Below are 18881 nucleotides of genomic sequence, written 5' to 3' on the forward strand. Positions count from 1 at the left end.
TGCAGCCCCCTCTCTGTCAGTTCTTTTGAGACAAAAGAAAGCCATCAGAACCCTCTGGTCTACTGAAGAGCAGGCAGCCTCAGTATTATGATAGAAGACCAACCAGGCCGAGTCCAAGCAAACTGCAGGCTGTACAGACAAGTGTCAGCTGGGGACACAGAACTTCAAATGTGAGGTCTGAGAAATCATTAAGTGGTGTGTATTTTCAGATAGAAGAAACCATTATTTTAGCCAACAGGTCAGATCCTGCCAGGGACCAGGGTCAAAAGATGGGCTCTATTTATTTGATGGGCAAATCAAAGGAAACAATTTTCATGGACCAATTCTCAGGATTGTAATTATGCTATGTGATGAGGTGAAGGGCAGGAACAAAGGTTTTTGAAGATGAAACTTATGCAGATGTACCCAGAAGCTTCTAAAGGATGGAGAGCTTCTGCCTGGTGGTGTCTCCTAATTATGGTCTCTGTAGAAGTTTAGTTATGGTGACCTCAGGGCAACTGGCAGGGTTGCTGCTGACCCAGAATGAAGTTTCCTTCAGGGAAGAATTTCTTAAATTTATTAATTTTAATAATTCAAATTTCACTAATACTTATACCCAGTCTTCCATTTGGTTTTCCTGGGAATGTTTACTCAATTTTTTTCCTCAGGTAAGAGACCTATATAAATTAAATTAAATTGGGAGTCGGGCGGTAGCGCAGCGGGTTAAGCGCATGTGGCGCAAAGTACAAGGACCGGCACAAGGATCCCGGTTCGAACCCCGGCTCCCCACCTGCAGGGGAGTCGCTTCACAGGCGGTGAAGCAAGTCTGCAGGTGTCTATCTTTCTCTCCCCCTCTCTGTCTTCCCCTCCTCTCTCTGTTTCTCTCTGTCCTATCCAACAATGACGACGACAACAATAATAATAACTACAACAATAAAACAACAAGGGCAACAAAAGGGAATAAATAAATATTAAAAAAAATAAATTAAATTAAATTGGAAGTAGCTCTTACACTTAAGTCCTGAATGAGTGTTAGTTCTTGAACTTTTGATTAAATATTCCTGGAGTTCTGTATCCAGTTTTTTTCTGGGTCAAATAAGTTTTTGCCAGATCAGTGGGGTAAACAATTATTTGTAGTTTGGGAGCTACCCTAATTCAGCTTTCTATCCTTATACTCAACTCTGACATCATTCCCAGACAATATGTTTAGCCTACCTATATGTTAGTTATCAACTTCAAGCAAAAATTACTAAAGCCATGGACCCCTAGGAACATACCAAAAATAGACTTCCTAGCTTCTTCCCATCCTAAGATTCCTATTCTCATCTGCTCTATTTCTACTTTTGGATTCCTGTTTATGAAACATTTTGTCCTCTATATCTTACTTCCTTTAAGCCACCAAGTTGCAGATGCACTATGTTTTCATCCTGACTTTCCTGGTCAGGCAACCTCGCTTTCCCAGAGCCCTATCCCACTAGGGGAAGGTAAAGAAAAGCTGGGGTTTTGACTAACCTGAGAACATCAGTATCCAGCAGAGAAGCAATTACAGAAGCCAGAACTCCTACCTTCTGCACCCTTCTATCTTTCTCTCCTCCTCTGTCTTCCTTGCCTTCTGAACCAAGAACTCCTATTTTCTGCACTGAATATTTTGGTCCATACTCCCAGAGGGGGAGAAATATTAGAGGAAGATGACCAGAGGGCTCTGAACTCCAATTACATCTATACCAAGAAAGAGAAGAGGAAAAGAGGAAAGACAGTTAGAAATAGTAGGTGTAGCTATGACTAAGACAGGAAGAAAAGGCAGGACCATAGAAAAAAAAGGGCAAACATAGATATAGATAAAGATATAGATCATATAGAGATATAGATATAGAAATAATAGTTAAGTAGTCTGGGAGGTGGTGTCGGGCAGCCCCCCTGCTCCATCCTCTATTGCTGACACTATGGCCTGATCTATCTTTCTACTTCGAGACAGCCCTGCCTGCAGGGTACATTAATCCCGCCAGTAAAAACCCTAGCAACTGTTGCTACGGAAGCTTTCTACCTTCCTGCTCTTTCCTTTTCTCCACCCTTTTTCCTAGCCATTGCCTTTTCCGACTAGCCACTTCCAGTTCAAAATATATAAAAGTGTTATCTCTGATCAATAAAGACGCATTGCGTTCTTGCTCCACCATGAGTTCCTGGTCTCTCTCCCGCATCGCTGAGTAAGCAGCAGCCCAGGTTGGCTCCAGTCGAGTTCTCTCCAACCCAGAGAGCATGTGTCCGGGAAGAAACACCCTCACGCTAGCCTGGCAAGGTGGCACAGTGGATGGAGTGCCAAGCATGAGGTCCCAAGTTCAGTCCCTAGCACCACACATACCACAAGTGATGTCTGGTTCTTTCTCCCTCTTATATTTCTCATTAGTAAATAAATATTAAAAAACAGAAATAATAGTTAACTCATATCTGTTACCTTGGGAGAACGATTGCAGTTTCCAGTGGAGAGAATGGGGACACAGAACTCTCTGGTGGTGGGAATGGTGTGGCATTATATCCCCGTTATCTTGTAACTTTATCAACCAGTAGTAAATCACTAATAAAAAGATTTTGCTTGTCAGTAGCTTCCCTCAAAGTATATCCCTGGTCAGACCAAATATTCTCTGTTTTTCAGTAACTCTGATCAATCTTTGGTTCTCCTTCAAGTTTATTTAAGGCAACTTAAGATTTATGCCACCATTTCATGTTCAAGAATCACTACAGAACCTGATTGTAAGGAATATCAGAAAACATGTGGAACAAACAAATGAATGGAAACTGATTATGACAAGTTAACCAGAAATTATTTGGCGGCAATATTTTTGGAGGCACTGATGATTTGTTACTATGCAAAGGGGACTATAGTATCAACAACAGGAGAAAAAAGAAATGGGAACTTCTCATTAACTAGCTATCAATATACTCACTAGCTTAATGAACTGGCATTTCCCCTCAAAGGCATGAATGAAAATCAGTGGGCCCTAAGGATGTACTGTCTCCTCAGCAACTCAAACCATTGGAAAATTCTGTCTTTTTTTTTTTTTTTTTTTTATTGCCACCAGGATTATTGCTGGGGCTTGGTGCCGGCACTATGAATCCTGGTGGTCATTTTTTCCCCCTTTCTTTCTATTTTATTTTTACTTGACAGGACAGAGAGAATTTTTTTTAATTAAAAAATTTAAAAAAAGTTTTTTTTTTTTGCTTCCAGGGTTATTTTTGGGCCTTGGTGCCTGCACTACAAATCCATTGCTCCTGGAGGTCATTTTTCTCATTTTGTTGCCCTTGTTGTTGTCGTTATTATTATTGTTGTTGTTGGATAGGAAAGAGAGAAATGGAGGAGGGAAGACAGAGAGGAGGAGAGAAAGACAGACACCTGCAAACCTGCCTCACTGCTTGTGTAATGAACACCTCCCCCCATAGGTGGGGAGCTGGAAGCTGGAACCTGGATTCTTGGGCCGGTCCTTGTGCTCCTTGTGCCTTGTGCCATATGCAATTAAGCCTTTGTGTTACTGCCTAACCCCCCCAGGACAGAGAGAAATTGAGGTAGGAGGAAGAGCTAGAGAGAGAAAGAGAAAGATAGACACTTGTATATCTGCTTCACTTCTCATGCAGGTGGGGAATGGGGGCTTGAACCTGGGTCCTTGTGCATGGTGATATTGCACTTAATGAAGTGCACCACTTCCCAATAGCCCCTAAATTTTATTCTTCATTGTGTTCACATCCACAGAAAAGCTAGTCCAATCCAGAATGAAGACATCTAGGGACTGAGTAATTGATGCTGATTGAGCAGCGGAAATATGAACCTTCAATCTCCCATCAACAGAATATCTGATATGGATATATAGACATATAGATATGGATAGATATATCAACAACAAGGGCAATGTAATTCATTAATATTTCTAATGAGATGAGAAATTTTAACGTGAAACTCAACAACTGCGTAGGAGTATGACAGTACAACAGGCAGAGTCAAGACAGTCAATGCAAATCAGAGGTCAAAGCATTGACTCAACACCCGCATGGAATGGGGTATAAAAGGGCTGGGAAGGAAGGGGTTGTCATACTCAGTGGCCTGGATTTCTCAGCTATTCTCAACAACCTGTGAAGTGCTGCCTGATACCATGACCTCCTGCGTCAGCTCTGTCCACTGTCTGGGTAGCAGCAGGTTTCCTGGAGTAAGAAACGTCTGCATGCCTCCCACTGAAACTGGGTGCCATCCTGTGGCAGAAGCTGTTTCCCCATGCCTGCTGGCCACCATGGCACATGCCAACCGAATCCGTGTGCCCCCCACCCCTCTGGGCAGACCCAGTCTCTGTCTGCCCAACAGCTGCCATAGTGCTTGCCCCTTGCCAGGGACTTGTGACATCCCAGGCAACATTGGGAGCTGCGGGGCCTATGGAGAAGGCACCCTGAACGGCCATGAGAAGGTGACCATGCAGTTCCTGAATGACCGTCTGGCCAACTACCTGGAGAAGGTGCGTCAGCTGGAGCGGGAGAATGCGGAGCTGGAGACCAAGATCCTTGAGTGGAGCAAATGCCAGGAGCCTAGCCTGTGCCCGGACTACCAGAGTTACTTCCGCACCATTGAGGAGCTCCAGCAGAGGGTGAGTGTGGGCGCAGCTAGGTAGGGTGGGCTGGTCTGAGGGTCATGGGGGGTCCTGGTAAACCAGGCCACTGATGGCTCAAGGAGCTCCAGGTTTGGGATTTTCTTCAGTCTCAGATGTAGGCACACATGTAGAGTTATAGCTGGGAATGTAATGGTTTGTGTGTCAAGTGTTTTCCTGGTTTCCATAGCTCCTGTGCAGCAAGGCAGAGAATGCCAGGCTGGTTATCCAGATTGACAATGCCAAGTTGGCTGGCGATGACTATAGGATCAAGTAAGTAATGTTGAAAGAGATCTCAGAGTGACTCCTCTCTTTTGTTCTGTTTCCAAGTGCCCATAACAACACTGGCTCAGAGTAGGTGTTCCAAAACAGTTGCTGAGGAAGAATGAATGAACCACTGAATAAGTGGTTCACAATCTAAGTTATTATTAGAAATGGTCATTGTAAGGATGAAATAGAATGAAAGTATTGAAACAAGAAAAGGTAATACATAGCCTTGGTTGAGTAATGCTATGCTATTCCTTCCCCTGGATCCCCCAGTGTATGATATTAGAGCATTTTGTGTTAAAATCAGGAGCTAAATGGAATCATTGTAAGGATAAAGTTTCAGTGGCTAGTTTGTTGACAGTCTCACTAATACATGGCCAAATCTATCATAAGAAGAATTACCATTATAACTCCTTGGTATCAAGAGTAAAATTAAATTAATATGGGAGAATTGCATGATTGTTATTCAAAAAAGCATTCATTCCTGTGCTCCAAAGTCCCAGGTTAAATTCCCTTACACTACTATAAGTCAGAACAGAGCAGTACATTGGAAAATAAACAAAATAAAATTAATGAGAAAAGCAGAAAAGCAATATGAAGTACTTAGTTGAAAGGATAATATAGTAAACTCTAGGTCCAGAAGCCTTACTTTTAAGCCAGTCTTCTTTTCCTGGATCTTTTTCATTCTTTTTTTTTAATATTTGATATTTTTTTCCTTTGGTTATTTATTGGATACATACAGAGAGAAACTGAGATAGAGGTGGGAGTTAGATATAGATAAATAGATTGACACCTACAGTACTGCTTCATTGCTCCTGAAGCTTTCCCTCTGCAGGTAGGGACTAGGGACTTGACCTTGGGTCCTTGAACATGCTAATGTATTTGTTCAGCTCTTCTTTCCTTTCCTTTCCTTTCCTTTCCTTTCCTTTCCTTTCCTTTCCTTTCCTTTCCTTTCCTTTCCTTTCCTTTCCTTTCCTTTCCTTTTCTTTTTTAAAATACTTGTTTATTTATCCCACTTTTGTTGACCTTGTTGTTGTTTTATTGTTGTAGTTATTGTTGATATTGATGTCATTGTTAGATAGGACAGAGAGAAATGGAGAGAGGAGGGGAAGACAGCGGGAGAGAAAGATAGACACCTGCATACCTGCTTCACCACTGTGAAGTGACTCCTCTGTAGGTGGGGACCCCGGGGCCTGAACCGGGATTCTTCCGCCGGTCCTTGTACTTTGCATTAGCTGCACTTAACCAGCTGTGTTACTGCCCGGCTCCCTTATCTTTCCTTTCTTTCCTTTCCTTTCCTTTCCTTTCCTTTCCTTTCCTTTCCTTTCCTTTCCTTTCCTTTCCTTTCCTTTCCTTTCCTTTCCTTTCCTTTCCTTTCCTTTCCTTTTCTCTTTCTTTTTCTTTTTCTTTTCTTTTTTCCTGGTAGAATTATTACTGAATTTGAGGTTGAACATTTCAGTTGAACTCATGAATTTGCTTGTAACCATGGATATTTCACTTATTATTTCCTAGTCTCAGTTTTCCATCTAATTAATTGGTATAATGACACTTGTCCTGACCAGTGGTATTTAACTACAGGAACTACTACAGTAAAAGTTGGTCAGGAGAGTAAATACAGATCCAAGCTGGAGGAGTGGGGGGAGCAGGGGCAGTGAGTGGGCTCTCCCTGGCATGAGGTTGACTGTGTTCTCCTGTGGTGGAAGGCACGAGAGCGAGCACTCCCTGCGCCAGGTGGTAGAGGCAGACATGTGCGGGATGCACAAGCTCATGGATGACCTGACCCTGGCCAAGGCCGACCTGGAGGCCCAGCAAGAGTCTCTGAAGGAGGAGCAGCTCTCCCTCAAGAGCAACCATGAGCAGGTCTGGTCCTGGAGCTGCAGGCTCACTCATAGGGGAGGGCACTGTGTAGGAAAGGGAGCCCCTCCCACCCCTTGTGAGAAGATCAGAACCTGAGACCACTTGGCCTCAGGACCTTGGGCTGATCTGGGTGTGAGAGTCAGGCTGAGTCTCAGGATTTGCCTTGTGGCTTTGGGGGGCTCTTGTCCTGGGGCCCTGGGTGAGACCTTGCACAGAGCACATGGGGCAGGGGGAGGAGGAGTCCCTTATGTGCTTGCCAGAGGTGGGGGAGACAGATGCTCTCTGCTCTGCACAGAGTGCCTTTAGTCAGTGTGGGTGGGGCCCTCCTGTGCCTGCAGGAAGTGAAGATTCTGAAGTCCCAGCTGGGGGACAAGCTTCGCATTGAGCTGGACACTGAGCCCACTGTGGACCTGAGCAGGGTGCTGGCGGACATGCGGTGCCAGTATGAGGCCATGGTGGAGACCAATCGCCAAGATGTGGAGCAGTGGTTCCAGGCTCAGGTGAGGGGGCCTGCTGAGTGGAGAGGGAGGCCTCTGAGGGAGGTTGCATGTGTGTGTGTGTGTGTGTGTGTGTGTGTGTGTGTGTGTGTGTGTGTGGGCTGAGCATGTCTCTGTGCACCTGTGCTTCAGTCTGAAGGCATCAGCCTGCAGGCCACGTCCTGCTCTGAGGAGCTGCAATGCTGCCAGTCGGAGATCCTGGAGCTGCGCTGCACAGTGAATGCCCTGGAGGTGGAGCGCCAAGCCCAGCACAACCTGGTAGGGGCCCCCTTTCTCTTATCCCACTGGTGTGTACAGGGTATGAGCCTCTCTTAGATTCAATCTCCTAGAATTCTCAGTAATCACTTCTATTAACAGTAGTCAGAGCACAGGCTCTATGTCCTGTACAGCTGGCTGGGTGGTTCTTCCTAAATATCCACTTCATTTTCCTAAGAATACAGCATGTGGTCTGGCTCTCATTCCATAGCATTTCCTGGGAGCCTATTGAAAGATATAGGAATAAACAGGAATGACTTCTTCCAGTTAGAATTTTTTAGCAATATCATGGTCCCACTGGCAATGATTCATCTAGAGCTCAGGAAATGTCTTACAACTTCAGGTACAGTTTGGAGTTTGGACCATGGCTCACCAATTTGATGATGATTTTCCTGTGTGAATTTTGGGTCATACATGTCCCTTGCCCCATTATTCCCTATGATAGAAAGACTGCCTGCAGAACTCCTTGTGCGAGGCTGAGGAGCGCTTTGGCACTGAGCTGGCCCAGATGCAGAGCCTGATCAGCACTGTGGAGGAGCAGCTGTCTGAGATCCGGGCTGACCTGGAGCGGCAGAACCAGGAGTACCAGGTGCTGCTGGACGTGAAGGCCCGTCTGGAGTGTGAGATTGCCACGTACCGGAACCTTCTGGAGAGTGAGGACTGCAAGTATGTGTTATCCAGACAATTCCTGGCCAAGTTACAAAGTTGCCTGTCAGGAAACTGATGAGACAGCTGGAGTGCTTGTGGCAGAAGTGCTCGTGTAACTAACAAGCCTCTTTACACTCTAACTCAGTGAGTCACCTTCCTCCCTGATGTGTGCAGATTATATCATTGACAGAAAGTCATATTAATGACAGTGGGGTTCTTTTTCCACATACCTCCAGAAGTGTCTGGATGAATGAAGTAGGACTACTGAAAAAGATTTGTTTGCCCTATGTGACTTGTCAGTGGCAGTCTTTTCCTTTTAGCCTCTTGTCCTTATCCTTTTTATCCATTGCTGAGACACCTTTTTATTTCCTGTATCTTACTCTTTCTTCTTTCTCCCCACAGACTCCCCTGCAATCCCTGTTCCACGCCTGCCAACTGTGCCTTTCGTCCCTCAGCTGGTATCCCATGCTGAGAGCAGAATCTGAGGATCTAAGTCCCAACTCTGGCGATTAAGGCTGGTTGCACTGGGACTGGAATTGATTTCACCTTGCTCAGTCTTCTTTCCAGAAAGACCATCCCACTGGAGGCCTTTGCACTAGATAAACAGATTTCTCTAAGTAGTAGATTCTGATTTGTGCCATAAACTGCATTCTTTTTTTCACCATTGCTGTAATTACCTTTTACTTAAGCTGTTATTTTTCTCCCTCACTGTTTTTTTTGGTATTTTCTTTCTCCACCAGTGCTTCAGAATTTCCTACAGTATAATTTGACTCCTGCATTAAAATGGCCAATAATTTTTTCTTGTATCCATGCTATCTTTCTGGTGTTTGGCAGTATATGTGGTGTGAGTTGATGTGGATACACCACTGTCAGGGTCTCTCTAGAGTTCAGTGTCTTCGCCTTTGGATAGAGGCTCTTTGCTCACACTGACTATACTCTTACTTCCACATCTTACTCTATGGACTAATGAAAGGAAGCCATGTTGGCATCAAGACTGAATTCCTTCAGAACAGCTCACAACTGACATGCCCCTACCTCACTTTTGGCACTTCAACCTCTTGATGTTTTGCCCAAGAGCAAAACCACACAACAGTTTCAATCTAGTCAAAAGGAGGTTGTGTTGAGAATTACGTTGGCCAAATTGCCAAGTTTTCTCTCTCATTCAAATTGGCCTCTTTCATGACAGCCAGAAATTTCTCCTGTTCTTAGTTAGATATGGAGGCTGGTTTGGGCAATAAGTCCAGTTATTTTGACGTTTCAGGATTGTTTTTCTTTAACAAGACACTGCTACCAATATGTGCTGTCTTCACCTCTGATGCTGCCTTCAAAGTATTGGCAGTGAGGCACACAGTTCTCACTAGTGTTTGAACACTTTCCTACCCTTGGGATGTGCTCTGACACAGACCAAAGTGATTCACAGTCAACACAGCAAGAAGATGAAAGCTGAACTCCTTTTTTGCTAGGCTGGTCAATTCAGTTATGGATCCCTGCTAAATGAGTCTAGAGAATGAAACTCTCAGATTTCACCCATGTACCCTAGACTAATGTCCAATGAAAATTCAGTTCTTTATCATCACATAGTATGGTGGAAAGAATATGTGCTCCAGACTTGATTTGAAATCCTACCCCATGTAATGCTAGCTATACTACTGAAAAAATTCACCACACTTTCTTGAGATGTATTCCTGTCATAAGTTGGAAAAATTGCATTTTCACCCACTATTGTGGAGTATATTTCATGTTCCTGAATTATAGGAGGTACTTGAAATGAACTAGGAGGTGTGGCTTGGTGGTAGAGCACACATAGTTTACATGTATGAGTCTCAGATTTGGTCTTTGGCACTGCAGATGATGGAACAGTGCTCCTAAATAAATTTAGAAGGTACTCAATGTATGGCTATGGAACTTCCTGGGAACCAGCAGAGACAGTCTTTTTCACCTAGAAGGAAAATGGGTCTACAAAGGTAATAGAAGAGCCCATTAGCAACATTAGGGGGTAATATGGTTCTGTGTTGGTGATCTGGAAGTTTGACCACTCTCCTTGTCCACTTAGCAATAAGGGAAAACTGCCACTTCTGCTATTAAAGTTCAGTTTTTTTCTACTAAAAGTGACCAGTCAAAATAAAGAAAATTTTAAATAAATGGTCATTGGATCAAAATGTCCAGTGAATTCTGGTGGGCATTCTTTTAACAAACCATTCACAAGGTCAAATGTTTTAGAGTCATCATGATTTCTTGATGTGACAGTGTCATGAAAACCTGGGCTGTTTTTCACTTGTTTGGCTGGGTCATGCCTTGAGTAGACTGTAAGGGGACTCCCATGGACTGGAAGCATGGCAAAAAAGTCTACTCACACACAGGGAGAATTCAGGGTGGGAAGGTAGACAGGCATACCACTTCTGTTGACCTCAACCAAATCAGTGCTACTAGTGCTGCCATCCATATTATGGTGCTACTGAATTCTTACTGTGGGCTGTCACCAGAGATATCAAGCCTGAGATGTCATCCTCTCAACTCCTCTAATAGGGTGAGATCTTTCCTAACACACAGGACTACCTAGTTTCACTTTAGCAGCACATTATCTAATGAAGTTACAGATACTAGATACAGGCTAGGATTTAGGGCACTGGGTACAGGTGTACATGTATCCATAAGCAAGAGGCAATTATATAACTGAAAAAATAACTAAAGTAACTAAGTAACTAAAAAAAAGTAATTAAGTAACTAAAGTACCTAAGTAACTGAAAGTCACTAAAGCTCTCAATGATTATATTTAGACCTAATATGACTAGAATTCTAGTAGAAGTGTTTAAAGGAGGCATAATAAATTCTCTAACTGATAAGACTTAGAGTAAATTAGCTTGGCAACCTAGCAGAAAGGCCTGATGAAGACAGACCCCCCCTCCCAAAAAAAAAGCCCCTAATTTTGATTGGATACCACAAATGACAATCAACACTTAAGCAACTGGGAGGAAGTCCAAAGTTTTCAGATAAGAAAGAACTAGAAAAGTTGGATAAGGGCACTTGGCTCACTTGATAATGGCCTTTTTGGTCAATACCAGACCACCTCATCATCTGGGGCCCTAGTCAGGGAATTCTTGGATTCCCATACAAGTAGGATGGGGCCCAAACCTCTAATACATCCCTTTATCCACCATCATTGGTCACTTGCATCAGGAATGTCATCCATCATAAGCTTTCTTGTGAGACATCCAGGACATTGTCCTCACCATAAAGTAGCAATAGTAGGAGTTGCCACAGTCTCTGAAGGGAGGCTGGGTCACCCTGCCCTGCCACTCAAGGAAGTCTGGTCCTGAAATGAGTACAGCCTAGAGTGTTCCCAGCTGTGGCCATGAACTATGAGCTCAGACCAATAAGGACTCAGAGGTTACACTGGCTCCTATACTAGAAACATATGGTCTGGTGAATGGGGTAAACAGTTAGTGTTATTCACAGGGTTTTTTTTTTTTTTTTTTTTTTCAAGATTGGGAACTACTCTCTGCCCTAATCCAACTTTCTAGCTCTCTCAACTCTGACACCATCTTCTCAGTCAATATTTTTTCCAAATCACATGTTAGTAATCAAACTCAAGTGAAAACTACAATAATCGTGGGCTCCTAGGAACATGCCTAAAATGGAATTACTAGCTTCTTTCCATCCTAAGATCCCTGTTCTGATATGCTCAGTTTCTACTTTTTGTTTCCTGTTCATTAATTATTTTGTCCTCCTTTATATCTTGCTGCCTTTCAGCCACTAAATTGTAGATGATACTATGATTCCAATCTGGCTTCCCTGGGCATATGACCTCACCAGCGTGTTCTGGAACCTCACTGCTTCAGAGCCCTACCCCACTAGAGAAGGATAGAAACAGGCCAGGGGTATGAATCAACCTGTCAATGTCCATGTCCAGTGGAGAAGCAATTACAAAGCCAGAAATCTCCCCTTCTGCACCCCAAAAAGAATTTTGGTCCATACTCCCAGTTGGGGAGAAATGATATGGGAAAGATAACTAAAGGGCTCTGAATTCCAACTCCATCAGGACCTGGAGAGAGAACAGGAGAAAGGGAGGGACAATTGGGTATAGTAATAGGTGTATATGTGACTTGGATAGGAAAAAAAGGCAGGACCATAAAAAAGGGCAAATATATACCAATATAGACAGATACTTGTAGAAATAATATTTAACCCACATCTGCAACCTTGAGAAAATTGTTGTAGCTTACAATTAAGGAATGGGGGATTAGAACTCTGGTGGTGGGAACAATACCCCTGTTATCTTGTAATTTTGTAGATCAATATTAAATCACTAATAAAATTAAAAAAGGAAGGTAAACAGGTGGCTAACCAGACTGGTCCAGTACCAGGACATAGTGGCTTTACTCACATCCATTATTACAGTTGGAGGGCTCAGGGCTTCTTCTAGTACCAAATTCTAAGCATTCGTCGTACAGAGAATCCTCTATCTATACATTATGTTCCTTTAAGTGGCACCCCTGTTTTTCCTGACCATACATATACATTCCTGCTTCCATGCTTGCCTATTATTATCTTTCTTTTCTCTAGAAGACTCACTCTTTAACTTCCTTCCTATCTGAGACTTATTCTCTTTGATGTCTCATTTGTAACTCTGCAACATCTCTTTCCTCTTGTTACTTCTGTTCTAAGCTTTTTGAGAGAAAGATTACTTTGACTTATCTCTGCATCTCTCATGGTACCTTGGAAAGATTTTGTTGTGAGAAAGCTCATAATACTAAATTATTTGGAGTATGTCACTGGGACAACGTGCTTTGGTGAATACCACCCATATCTGTACAGAGGAGTGTACTATGTGCCTTTCTTGTTACATATGTAACCAGGCCATGAGTATGAGGGGGCCATGACAGGTCAGTGTAAGTCTCATAAGAAATCTGGGCAAAATCTCAACTGCTAAAATCTTACCTTTAGGTTCCTGATTATTAATTTGTTCTGCTTTATATCATAATGTTTTCAGCCACCAAGTTGCAGATGCTGCCATAACACCAGCCTGACTTCCCTAGGCAGATGACCTCACCAATCTGTCCTGGAACCCCACCTCTCCAGAGCCCTACCCCACTAGGGAAAGATATAACAGGTTGGGGGTATAGACTGACCTGCCTCTACCCATGTCCAGCAGAGAAGCAATTAAAGAAATCAGAACTTCTATTTTCTGCACCCCATAATGATCCTGGGTCCATATTCCCAGAAGGATAAAGAATAGGAAAGCCTCCACTGGAAGGGATGGGATGCGGACTCTCTCTTATCCTATGGTCTTGTTGATTATTATTAAATCAATTAAAATGTTTTCTTTAGAGAACTCAAAAAGAAAGAAAGAAAGAAAGAAAAACAAACCTGGGAAAAAAGGCATTCTGAAACAACTATTACAGTCTCTCAAATCCATCAGAAATTTCATTCTAAGGCCTTCAGTTAAGAGTGATAAAAGCTATTTGGAATATATTCAGAGGAAGATATTCAGGTTAGTGAATATCAAAAGCATGTTAAATGAAGAGCCATGGATGAAAAATCTCATATATGTTACAGAGAACTAGTTGATGGTTCTCCATGTGACAGACCAATTTAAACCTTATGGGTAGAACTGGAAAGTCAATTAACTAAAAGGTGACCTAACTTATTGATTACCACTGTCCAGCACCATTGCCTGCTAGACACAGAGAAGACGCTCCCTAAATATTTGTTGAATGAAAGAAAGGGCAAATGAAATAATTAGTTAGAAATAGTAGAGAAGTAGATTGTTCTATAAGGATCCTGGTTCAAGCCACCTGTAGGGGAGTCACTTCACAGGCAGTGAAGCAGGTCTGCAGGTGTTTATCTTTCTCTCCCCGTCTCTGTCTTCCCATTCCCTCTCCATTTCTCTTTGTCCTATCTAACAATGATGATATCAATAACAACAAGAAGAATAACTACAACTACAACAACAAAAAACCAAGGGCAACAAAAGGGAAAAAGAAGAACATCCTATCTTTATATGTCATACAACGAACAAGAGGCTAATAACCAAAATATAGAAAGAGCTCACCAAACTCAAGAACAAGAAAACAAATAACCCCATCCAAAAAATGGGGAGAGGATATGAACAGACTATTCTCCATAGAAGAGATTCAAAAGGCCAACAGACATATGAAAAAATGCTCCAAGTCATTGATGGTCAAAGAAATGCAAATAAAGACAACAATGAGATACAATTTTATTCCTGTGAGAATATCATACATCAGAATAGGTAGCAGCAACAAATGTTGGAGAGGTTGTGTGGACAAAGGAACCCTCCTGCACTGCTGGTGGGAATATAAATTGGTCCAACTCCTGTGGAGAGCATTCTGGAGAACTCTCAGAAGGCTAGAAGTAGACCTACCCTATGACCCTGCAATTCTTCTCCTGGGGATATATGCTAAGGAACCAAATATACCAGACCAAACATACCCATCCAAACAGATTTGTGTATACCTATATTCACAGCAGCACAATTTGTAATAGCCAAAATCTGGAAGCAACCCAGGTGTCCAACCATAGATGACTGACTATGTAAGTTGTGGTATATATACACAGTGGAATACTACTCAGCTATTAAAAATGGTGATTTAAGTTTCTTCACCTTATCTTGGATGGAGCTTGAAGAAATCATATTAAGTGAGATAAGTCATAAACAAAAGGATGACTATGGGATGATCTTACTCATAGACAGAAGTTGAAAAACAAGATCAGAAAGGAAAACACTAAGCAGAAGTTGGACTGGAGTTGGTATATTGCACCAAAGTAAAAGACACTGGGGTGTGGGGGAGGGTTCAGGTCCTGGAACCTGATGGCAGAGGAGGACCTAGTGGGGGCTGAATTGTTATGTGGAAAACTGAGAGATGTTATGAATGTAAAAACTATTGTATTTTACTGCTGACTGTAAACCATTAGTCCCCCAATAAAGAAATTAGAAAAAAAAAAGGAATATCCTAACAATCTTCCATACTGTTAAGTTCCTTAAGAGATAGATAAACAGTTATTTTTTAGTCTGATTGCATTGTCTTTCACAAACCTTGGGAAATTCCGAGCCCCAGAAGTCAAGCTGGCCAATGATAAGATGGGCCATTCTATAAAACGGTGGCTTAAAGAACTAAGCTGGAAGGGGGCCATCAGAGGGGATTTAGTGTCAAAGGGTCTCTGACTATCTAGCACTTGAAGACTCTGAAGTGTAGGAGATTCTATGTTTTGGAGCCAGATAAAGCATGTTCTCTTGTTGAATTCACTCATCTTCAGAATGGCATCAGTGTAGCATTTCTATTAGCATGGACTAGAAGCTGGCTGCCTGCCTTTTCCATAAGTTTCTGAACTGACTACTGGCTTGTTTGCTTTAGGACTAGAGGGTATCATAAAGCTTCTGAAGCTCTGAATGTGTCTGAAGATGAAGGAAATTCAAATTTTGCTCTGGAGTCACCAAAGTAATGGACAATTGATGGAGGCCATTTCAAGCTTCAAAAGGTGGAAGATCAAAGTTTTTGAGTGTGTATCTTAAATAAGAGAAGGAGGGACTCAGTTGGTGAGAGGATCAGTGTCTAACAAACGAATATGCCCAAAAAGATGAGGAAGAGCCTGAAAACAGACACCAGAAAGCACTAGTCACTACCTGTTTTAATTAGTCTGTAGACTCCTATCCACAATAACAATTTTATTCCTTAGGACTTACAAATTACTCAGCTTCCTTCATGAGTTTCCCCAAATCCCTTCCCAAATTGCATTATCTGTTTCACACATACATGGGGGGGGGGGGAGTCTTAATTGTCAAAATCTGTTTGCTAGGCTTTATTTTAATTTAATTCAGTTTAAAAACCATTTTCATTTGATTTATTCTTCTATCCACAGGGGATTTAAAAGTGTACTCTGAAGTTTTCAAAGACCAGAAATTAATTTAGAATATAGGTTTCTCTTTCATGGTTTCTGTCCTATTGATTTCCATTAATGTTTATACAAAGAACATGTTTTTTATTATTATTTTTTTTAACAAGGAACCTGTGGGAGTCAGGTGGTAGTGCAGTGGGTTAAGTGCACGTGGCACAAAGCACAAGGACCGGCAAAAGGATCTTGGTTTGAGCCCCCAGATCCCCATCTGCAGGGGAGTCGCTTCATAAGCGGTGAAGCAGGTCTGTAAGTGTCTTTCTCTTCCCCTCCTCTCTCTATTTCTCTCTGTCCTATCCAACAATGAAGACATCAACAACAATAATAACTACAACAATAAAAACAACAAGGGCAACAAAAGGGAATAAATAAATACATAAAAAAGGAACCTGCATATTTATTTTTGAGGCTAGTTGGCTTCCAGGGCAGATCTTTATCTATGGAATAGTCCTGGCATTCAGGTCTTTCACTAAACCTGGAAAAAGGGCAAATTTCCAGTGCTGACATGTCTATTTTTCATAATCAATGCCAACTCCGCTAGGCTCTTTTCCACTTTCCAAACATGTTTGGTTTTGCTCTTGTTGGTGTCTATGAAAGATGCTCTCTCCCTCAATCATTATTGGAAACCATCTTTCAAAAACACATTTTGCATATTTCCTATTCCATGTAATCTTTTTTTCTTTTTCTTAATCTTTCAGTGTGCTCTGGTCTACTTAAAACCTGTAACACTTTCATTGAGGTGGTTTGTTTTAAATGCTCTCTTTCGAACTTTTTAAAAATATGTATTTATTTGGATAGAGACAAGGAGAAATTGAGGAAGGGAAGAAAGAGGAGAGCGAAAGAGACCTACTGCTTTACTGTTTATAGAAATTTTCCCTCTGGGGGCTTGGATCCAGATTCTTGAACATAGTAACATATATGCTCTACTGGGTGTCCCACCACATGGCTACTTCTTTTTTAGTGTTTAGATTATTAAGGTAATTAAAACAATTTCTTTATTGGGGAATTAATGTTTTACATTTGACAGTAAATACAATAGTTTGTATAAGCATAACATTTACCAGTTTTCCATATAACAATATAACCCCCACTAGGTCCTCTGTCATCCTTTTTGGACCTATATTCTCCCCCTCACGCACCCCAGAGTCTTTTACTTTGGTGCAATACACCAACTCCAAAAAGTCATTTATTTTTTATGGTTCTTATTAACATATAACTCTTTTCCTCCAGGCAGGCCAAGTAGTGTCTTATACCTGGCACTCCATTAATATATGCTAAAACACTCAGATGGGGTAATTTATCCTTTTTTCTCCATATGGTGGACTGATACATAGTTTAGACTTGGCCACCATGAGCTAGTGCCAGGTCAAAAAAGAATATAGGAGCAAGAGAGACTCTGAGGAGTGAAGAAGCTCCAATTCTTGATGATCTCACAGACCTCATTGTTGGAGAGGAAAGAGTTCATAGCTACAGAACATGGGCAAGTCTGAAGTCCTCCTCTCCTCTGCTTTCTGGGACCCTGCAGTGTTAGGAAGCTTCCTCTGTGTGTGAAGGCTTCTTTCATGAGTTCATTAACTCTTTACAGGAGGCAAGTAAATCACTGACTAATGGAGGGATTGTATAAAGATTGACATAAATATTAATGAGGAAAATATTAGTTTTCTTGCACCAACACCCATGGCAGGCCTATATAAAGTCTAGAGGAGAAGGAAGAAGGCCTCTGTCTTCAGCAAATTCATCTGTGGGCAAAGAAGGAGTCTGGTCTTTTAGTACCATGATGTCTAACAGCTGCAGTTCTCTCCTCTGTGGGCATGTTTCAGAGTCCAAGGCTGTCCCCCTGTGCCTGTCGGCTACCCTGGCACATGCCAACCGAATCCGTGTGCCCCCCACCCCTCTGGGCAGATCCAGCCTCTGTCTGCCCAACAGCTGCCATAGTGCTTGCCCCTTGCCAGGGACTTGTGACATCCCAGGCAACATTGGGAGCTGTGGGGCCTATGGAGAAGGCACCCTAAATGGCCATGAGAAGGAGAACATGCAGTTTCTGAATGACCGTCTGGCCAACTACTTGGAGAAGGTGCGTCAGCTGGAGCGGGAGAATGCGGAGCTGGAGACCAAGATCCTTGAGTGGAGCAAATGCCAGGAGCCTAGCCTGTGCCCGGACTACCAGAGTTACTTCCGCATCATTGAGGAGCTCCAGCAGAAGGTGAGGGTCATTGTGCTCTATAAGAAGGGCTGTCAATCTATAGCTCAATGACCAAATTCAGCTTATTGCTTGCTTTTGTAGATAAAGTTTTATTGGCACATGGTCACACTCATCACTTGGTGTGATGTCTATATATTGCTATTGTTGACCACTGTCCATGTCTGTATTCGTTGTTGCTACAATGGCAGAGTGAAGTAGTTGTGATGGAAACTCTTGGTATGCAAATCTTAAAACATATTTAGTATATGGCCTTTTACAGGAAAAAGAAATGCTGATACTGCACTAAAATTTTAGAGCCTGGATAGGCAGTTGAAATAGCTAGGGCTGAAATGTTCTTTTGATTGTGGGAAGAGAATCTCTTGAGTATAACTGAGTGGGCATGTGTGAACAATGAGATGCAGAATTTGACTTTCCAGGATTCTCAGTTTATGTTTACTTAGTTTCAGAGCTTATAATATTTTCTGTCTTGCAGCTATGCAAAACAATGCAACCTAACTTATGGTGTGATACAGGGGTCAGAGGACCTGAACCGTGTATGAGCAAGTATATGCATATTGAACAGCACTGTCTCATGCACAGCATCTGTGCCCTTTGATTAGTGATACAATGCTTCTTAAGGGTCTACATTTTAATTTTGGA

General features: G+C 42.3%; 2 protein-coding genes and 1 long non-coding RNA gene across 7 annotated transcripts in view; 2 read left to right on the forward strand and 1 right to left on the reverse strand.

Annotated features, from left to right (window-relative positions):
• Nucleotides 1-18881, reverse strand: part of LOC132541926 (uncharacterized) — a 75641-nt gene that overhangs the window by 43566 nt on the left and 13194 nt on the right. The gene's annotated exons all lie outside the window — the stretch shown is intronic.
• LOC103124755 (keratin, type I cuticular Ha8-like) overlaps nucleotides 1-18881 on the forward strand; it is a 43103-nt gene that overhangs the window by 14682 nt on the left and 9540 nt on the right. The window contains exon 1 of one of the 4 annotated variants that reach the window (XM_060203511.1): nucleotides 15770-18242. The exons of 2 other annotated variants lie outside the window; for them this stretch is intronic. In XM_060203511.1, coding sequence (XP_060059494.1) covers nucleotides 17682-18242 — 561 coding nt within the window. In that variant the 5' untranslated portion in view covers nucleotides 15770-17681. Of the gene's footprint in view, nucleotides 1-15769; nucleotides 18243-18881 lie in introns of those variants that run through there. One more of the 4 variants, XM_007535506.2, reaches the window with a different exon arrangement.
• Nucleotides 3899-8743, forward strand: LOC132541924 (keratin, type I cuticular Ha7-like). The gene is made up of 7 exons (XM_060203514.1): nucleotides 3899-4601; nucleotides 4792-4874; nucleotides 6572-6728; nucleotides 7064-7225; nucleotides 7355-7480; nucleotides 7923-8143; nucleotides 8528-8743. The coding sequence occupies exons 1-7, from the start codon at nucleotides 4017-4019 to the stop codon at nucleotides 8595-8597; spliced, it is 1404 nt and encodes a 467-aa protein (XP_060059497.1). The 5' UTR covers nucleotides 3899-4016; the 3' UTR covers nucleotides 8598-8743.

The sequence above is a fragment of the Erinaceus europaeus genome, chromosome 12, assembly GCF_950295315.1.
Source record: "Erinaceus europaeus chromosome 12, mEriEur2.1, whole genome shotgun sequence".
Classification (NCBI taxonomy): Eukaryota; Metazoa; Chordata; class Mammalia; order Eulipotyphla; family Erinaceidae; genus Erinaceus; species Erinaceus europaeus.

Excerpts from the sequence above, each read along its gene's own strand:
- LOC132541924 (XM_060203514.1), top strand. The coding sequence starts at position 4,017 with ATGGAATGGGGTATAAAAGGGCTGGGAAGGAAGGGGTTGTCATACTCA. Across the intron at positions 6,729-7,063 it reads TCAAGAGCAACCATGAGCAG|GAAGTGAAGATTCTGAAGTC; the intron begins GTCTGGTCCTGG and ends CTGTGCCTGCAG. Across the intron at positions 8,144-8,527 it reads CTGGAGAGTGAGGACTGCAA|ACTCCCCTGCAATCCCTGTT; the intron begins GTATGTGTTATC and ends TTCTCCCCACAG.